Source organism: Musca vetustissima, unplaced genomic scaffold (assembly GCF_032173495.1).
Source record: "Musca vetustissima isolate MV318-11 ecotype Yass unplaced genomic scaffold, APGP_CSIRO_Mvet_v1 utg15531, whole genome shotgun sequence".
NCBI lineage: Eukaryota > Metazoa > Arthropoda > Insecta > Diptera > Muscidae > Musca > Musca vetustissima.
In genome coordinates, this window is record NW_026882214.1 from 274,238 (window position 1) to 281,690 (window position 7,453).

The following is a 7,453-nucleotide window of genomic DNA, read 5'->3' on the forward strand; positions in this document are numbered from 1 at the left end:
TATTCTCAAAAGGAACCATGGGTCTATCTCGATTATTTTTGCCTGTTACAAACATATGCACAAAGACATAATACCCTGTACCACAGTGTGGTGAAGGGTATAAAAATGTGAGCTACACATCCATGGTTGCTAATGAGCAAGACTGAACAATTGAACAATTTACTGTACAACAAAACAGTTGTATTGTTTTACCACCGGACCTAGTTGACTCTTGGGCAGATAATAAACTCCATATGATTAGCAATAGTTCCGTTCCAAAAACCGAACTAGATTTGCGTTCTACTGGAACAGACCAAATTTGTACTCTGAGAGCGATTTTGAAATGTTTCCCTTTTACTAGCCTTTTCTATTAAAAAAGTACTGGAACAGACCAAATGTTCCTATATATACTTCTAATAGTACGTTTATATTTAACCGGATTTCGTTAACCCAGTGGGTTTCAATTGTTAATTCCTTTGCATATATGTCAAACAAATCCTCATAAAGTGGGTTAACCCGGTAAAAAGTTCTAATGTATATGGCGTTTAAGGGAACCCCCCCATTCTCGATTTTATTTTTTCAAGATTTTCAATGGGCTGGTAAATCAATACCAATGCTTGTTAAGGTTTGTAACTTTACACATATACAATTGAAGATTTAAAAGAGAAGAAAAATAATTTACAACAAAATTTTGTTATTGTTTTGTTGTTGTTTTTTTGTAATTAAAGAAAAGTCCTTATTTTTGATGGCGGGCATGATAACTCCTCACTGGAACATCGGAATCCGAAAATTCCAACGGTGTTAGAAAGAGTACATGTCTGGCTCTCGTATGAACTAGGATTATTGACTTTGCTCTAAAATTAACAAAATGGTGGACCTTTGAAAAAATATTTTTGGAAAATCGTCGATTTTTGACCAAAAACCAAGTTAAAAAATAAGGAAGATCTTCACCGATTGGCTTTATCGTAGTTCATACGAGAGCTATACACTCCCAGAGAAACGTTGCAAAATTTGGAACCGATTGGATTATTAGTTTTTGAGTTATCGTGCCCGCCATTCGCAAAAAAATGTTTAGAGAAAAACGCGTTTAAAGTTTGAGAAGCCCTTCAGCCGTCACTTGATGCGGACACAATAAATCGGATATATCTTCAAGAGTTCTTGAGATTTTCACTTGAAATTTTGTAGAGACATTCCTTAATCAGTGTAGATTCGAATTATGTCAACAAAAATTTTGACCCCGAGAATGGGGGGGGTCCCCTTAAGTGTAATTGAAAATAGGTGTACGGTATGAAATGCAGCAAATTATGCCATGTTCTGACGGGCATTCGAACAACGTAGTTCGCTCTCAGAATTACGTACATGAATTAACCCGTTCATACAACACTATTCTTAATTCATGTCATTAGATTGTTTTTATTTAAATTTTTTTGTTTCTTGTTTTAGACCAAAATGTTAACATATTCATGTTTTCCATTTTTTCCGAAAATATTGTTGCTATTAATAAATTTTTATATTTTCTCAATTCAAATGTGACATATAAAAATTGGAGAATTTTTGTTTGGGTTTCCCAACATTTGTTTCTCGTTTTGTACGCTAATTAGAACAGAAGGGAAAGAAATGCATTTTGCATTATGCAGATTACAAAATTTACTTCCTTCTGCATATATAAAAACATTTCATTCATCATTTTCAATTTTGAAAATTTCATAAATATTTCAAAACTGTCAAAATTAATTTATTTTCGATAAATACTCTCAAATGTTAGGGATGGGACAAAATTCTTGGTTATTTAGAGAGTGATTCGAATCGAACAACGTACAAAAGTCGGTGTTCGCTCAGAAAATTTTGTATGGGGAACTAAGTAATTACTTCATAATTAGGGGTCGAACAACGAATGAGAGAGCGAACGACGCTCGTCTTTACATGGCATTAAATTCCATATAATTAAAAATGATCCCTTGACTACTAGTACATTTAATCCACATTAACTTTATACAAATAATTGTTCCCATCAATGCCTATATAATAGTACGTTTACATTTAACCAGATTTCGTTAACCCAGTGGGTTTCAAGTGTCATTTCCTTTGCATATATGTCAAATAAATCCTCATAAAGTAGGTTAACCCGGTAAAAAATTTATAATGTACAAGGAGTTTAAGGTCGGCCAGTAAGCGCATGCATAGAGAAAACTTAAGTTTAACGTCATTTTTTTGTTTTTGCCGAGGCGAAAACTAATTGATTCGCCTTTAAGGGGACCCCCCCATTTTCGGGGTCAAAATTTTTTTGATTTAATTCGATTCTACACTAATTCAAGAATGTCCCTACAAAATATCAAGTGAAAAACTCAAGAACTCTTGAAAATATAGCCGATTTATTGTGTCAGCATCAAGTGGCGGCTAAAGGGCTTCTCAAACTTTAAACGCGTTTTTTTGCGAATGGCGGGCACGATAACTCAAAAACAAATAATCCAATCGATTTCAAACTTTTACACGTTTCTCTGTGAGTGTATAGCTATCGTATGAACTAGGATAAAGTCAATCGGTGAAGATCTTGCTTATTTTTTAACTAAGTTTTTGGTCAAAAATCGGCGATTTTCCAAAAATCTATTTTCAAAGGTCCGCCATTTTGTTAATTTTAGAGCGAAGTCAATAAACCTAGTTCATACGAGAGCCAGGCATGTACTCTTTCTAACACCGTTGGAATTTTCGGATTCCGATGTTGCAGTGAGGAGTTTTTAACTCTTTGAGCGCCGAATGGTTTTTCGTAATCATAAAACAATTGTCTCTTCGCAGACTTAATGCAACTATCCTATATAGGATATGGACAAAATTGACATCGATATCAAGAAAATCAAATGCAAAATCGACAGAAAAATCATTTTTAATTATTCTCTATATTAATTTTTAGAAGAATCAAAAATAATTCTGATGGTTGTATTCGTACAATTTGAATACGAAGCGGTTTAAATAATATCTTCACCAAAAAATTAAATTTTGTAGATTTTTCTTGTGATATGTGTCGTCCATAATCAGGACCTGACATAGGAAATCCAAAGAATGCATGTCTACTAGACTTATAACAAATATAAGCTCTAAAACATGTTGTTGCCTGTGGGCAACATTGGGCCATGAATGGTTAAAATCTTGAAATTGTCCAAATGTGCTTCAGAAAGACGATATAAATTAAAATTGAATTGACTTACATAATTTTGTATGTATGTATAGCTTTCAAAATACGATTTGACAGCAAACTTAATACTCAGCTGTCCTTACTGTCCGACTTATATAGGCCTTGGTTCCCATTATTTGTCATCACATCATTGAATTAAATTACATTGATTTGTAAAGTAAATTGTTGAAAATATTTTCAACATCGATATAAAAAAATCTTTACAACGTTACAAGATTACACGCGGACAACACAAATTTCCTTGATTTAGTCTTTGACCGGGGATTTATGTCCCAAGGGCTAGACGTTTATGTCCCAAGGGCTAGACGTTTTGAAAATAATTCGTGACCGGGCTTAAACTTTACTTTTTCACTGACCTACAATTACCAAAAACCTAAGAATATACAATTCCATTAACGAAATTCGAAAGACCATATTCCAAGATGTTGTCTTCCACATGATCTTTCCATCGGATTCGTGGTCTTCCCCTTCCGTATGAACCATCAGCGGGTTTGCTCTTATATGCCTTTTAAGCTGGGACATCCTCATCCATTCTCACAACATAACCTAGCCAACGTAGTCTCTGCAGCTCGATATGTCTGACTATGTCGACGTCCGAATATAGATGGTACAGTTCATGGTTCATTCGACGGCGATATTCACCGTCAACGAAGATCGGCCCATAGAATTTCCGGGGAATTTTTCTGTTAAACACTCCAAGAGCTGTAGTTTTCAAGTTCCACAGTGTCATTTCTTTTCACATTTTCATTAGGATGTTAAACAGGTTACACGACAAACCTTCTGAATCCTCGTTCTGTATTGAAGGACTCCTAGAAGTCCTTTCCGACTTTAATTGCTGACCTTGTGCCACTTAAAGTTATCCTGCATAGCCGTATTAATTTTGCATGTATGCCAAACGCTGACATGGCTTTAACCACCTCTGAGGGGATTGGACTGTCGGTCTCTTTTATAGTTCCTATGAGTGAACTCGCCGCACACATCAGTTCACTATTTGAACTGATAATTAACGTAATGTTCACGTTTTATAATCGTATTTGTGTCAAACAACTTTTCATTTTCGCGGGTTTACAATAAAACAAAAAATAATGTATGGACTGATATTATTTAATCCAATGTAATGTTCATATAAACTGACCTACATTTCTTAACTGAATATAAAAATTACATACTTTAAATTCGATTTAAATATTTTGTTACTATGTTAATGGACGAAAATGGCAAACATACTGTTTGAAAAAAACTTATTAATACGTAATGAATCATAGATACAAAATTTAGAGAAATCGAACCCAAAAGTTGCCAACGCCGTTTTTAAAGGATTTTTACTGGGCGTGTTCAAAGGCGCCACCTGTAGAAATTAATAGTCAATGTATAACTAATAACATACCTTAGTTCTAAAAAATTTGTTTAATGTAAGAAAACGACCATTGAATGCTATGTATATACAGCTCAATTCCTTCACCCAATATTAACGTTTGACAATTTTAGTATGCATTTCAAAAATTTATATATCCACCATAGACTCAAAGTTTTGTTCAAAAATTTATTGTTTTTACTTTCAGACAAAATTTCAAGTAAATGTTAATAAAAATGTTATAAAAACAAACAATATAGCTCAATTCCTTCACCCAATATTAACGTTTGACAATTTTAGTATGCATTTCAAAAATTTATATATCCACCATAGACTCAAAGTTTTGTTCAAAAATTTATTGTTTTTATTGTGCTCAGTTTCAGTTTAATTAAATTGTAGTAAAAAGTTAGTGGTTTGTGGTTAGATCTTATGTAGTATCTTAACAGTATTTAAAAAGTAATATTAAATTAGGTAAAAACAGAGAAATTACTTATTTGTCGTTTAACTTGTAACAGAAAATAAATGCTATAGTTTTACATTAACATTAACATATAATTATTTTTGGTTTATTTTTATTAAGTATATGAATTCATATCTAGGATTTATTTCATAATTGTTTTTTTTCAATAGTGTTGGAGGGTTTATTTGCTTAACTTATGTTAAATGTTCAGCATTATTAAATAATAATATATACAAATGTGCGCTTTTGTATAATTTATTATTGGCCCCATACACTGTACTGCCGATGAGCCCTCTTCAATCAAAATTAGAAAAAAATGATTTTAATATCACACAAAAATTTATTTTTAATTGAAATTGTATTTATTATATTTTTGAAGACACACATATACGTTCATATTTCTTCTGGCAATTTTTAAAATTAACAAAACTCATCGGATTTTGTACTGCCTCAAATTCTCACACATACAGTAGCGTGCGTTATAATATCCGTTCTTATATTTTATATTGAACTTTCAGTTTGGGTGTTCTTGAATTAAAAACAAAAGATTTTTTTTTATTTTTTACTGCCTCTTGTAGGGGGGGGGGGGAGGGGGCTTTAGGATCGGCTCATACAATGTTTTATATATGCAAGCTAATTCCTTTTTTGTTTTATTTTCAATTTTCAAAAAATTAAAAAGGACTTCTTATGGCTTCTATTTTTCTATTATTAAGCGATGTTTTGGCAAGTTGGGTAGAATACGCTTCCTTGTATTCCATATGTAATTTAACCAATCATACCTACACCCAACGATTGATTTCATATAAATCGCGACAAATACATATGTATTCGTGAATTTCTAATGTATGCTCGATGATGCTGAGTTGTAAATATTTTCGAATATTTGTGTGAAAACTTAGTCTAGTTTTTGGACGGCAGTTATGTTAAAAACAGGTCAAGGGCAGACTGATTGTCAAAGTCGTCCGAATGGAATAGGTCGAACGAAGTGAAAGTTTCCAAGCTCATCAGGGATGTCAGGCAGGTTGAATGTGAATTGTGTACACGACTAGGCGAGATGGCCAGCGAGTCGATGGGCGGCTCCATAAGACGCAAACTAAGTTCTAGGGGGTTTTCCAAAGTAGGCATGTCGCTGGGGGAACATTCAAATATATCATTTGACAGTGAAGATACATTAAGCTGGGTGTGTAATGGACTCGACCATCGTTCAGATAGATGTATTGAGTCTCCATCTGATTCGAGCATAAAATTACTTATATCGGATGTAGACTGACGACTGTGGGAAGTATTGTTTTCGGAACGATATGAATAGTTGGAAAGTGGAGAAGCAGAGGAGTCGGAGGAGGGAGATAGGGATGCATATGCTGACGAGGTATTTGAGGCGGGTGATGCATCCAACAGTCCAGGAATAGGCGAAGACTCGTGAATGCGACTCTGAGCGGCTTTTCCTTGTTTGCCATGCCTCTTCGTAGGTGGTGCATCTATTTTTGCAGGTTTCAACTTGAGGTCATGTGTTTTTTGCAGCCGTAGGACGGAGCTATCGTTAGGTGTTTTACTGCAGGGTTTGTAATGTATGGAATCACAGATCAAGCGATCAAGTTCGGGCTTGTGCGGATCGACTAGTGCGTCTGAGAGCACTTTGATGTATTTCATTGCCAGTCGCAGTGTTGTAATTTTCGTTAGTTTTTCATTGCTCGGTCCGACATCCTCGTCGCTGATACAAGCTGGTACACAGTGTCTTAGATTTTCGAAAGCAGAATTAATTTCCCTCATCCTTGTCCGTTCCCTAGCATTTGCGGTTTTCCGGCGGTACTTACTCAAAGGTGCAGCTTTAATTTTTGATTTAGCGTTGCTGTCAGCCATCGCCTTCTTGCATAGTGGCGAATTGTGGTGAGACTCGTTTGAATTGTCACTGTTATATCCCGGTGAATTTGTGTTTTGTCCCTGGAAAAAACGCCTCTTCTGTCGCTGTCGCAAAGAATACTTCTCAACGTCCATTGTTTATCAGTCGACGTATCTGCATGAAATACAAAATTTTATATTATATTAGTTGTTACGTACATCTACACTGGTGGTCAAAATTAAAGCAATGGTTAATAAATGCAGCATCACTTTTAAAGATATCGTTTTTTTTCGATTTTAATCGAGTGCTTTTTTCGCGTAAAACAAAAAACAAAAGCCTTAATGCAAAATTCATTAGGGGATAAATAAAAATTTTGCTTGGACAAAACTAAAGCAACTCTACCGTCCAAACAGATGAGGTCTAGGATTTCAGTTATTTATACCGTTCGTTATATGCAATTTATAAGCAATTCAGGTATTATATTTTAAATTTCGAAAATCTAAATTTTTTCTAATCTTGTTTAAGATTATCTGGACTTCATACGGATTAACTGGATATTCTAAACAGAAACAGAAAATGTATGGCTTTCAAAGGGTGAAATTGAATATTGATTGGCGATGATTGGGGTGC

At 34.3% G+C, this 7,453-nt stretch overlaps 1 protein-coding gene across 1 annotated transcript; it reads right to left on the bottom strand.

Moving 5' to 3' along the window:
• Window positions 1-5,901: 5,901 nt before the first annotated feature.
• Window positions 5,902-6,978, bottom strand: LOC133328442 (helix-loop-helix protein delilah). The gene has a single exon (XM_061537011.1). The coding sequence runs from the start codon at window positions 6,976-6,978 to the stop codon at window positions 5,902-5,904; it is 1,077 nt and encodes a 358-aa protein (XP_061392995.1).
• Between the last annotated feature and the right edge of the window lie 475 nt (window positions 6,979-7,453).

Bases quoted from the DNA above. Each gene is read 5' to 3' on its own strand.
- LOC133328442 (XM_061537011.1), bottom strand. From the start codon at position 6,978: ATGGACGTTGAGAAGTATTCTTTGCGACAGCGACAGAAGAGGCGTTTT.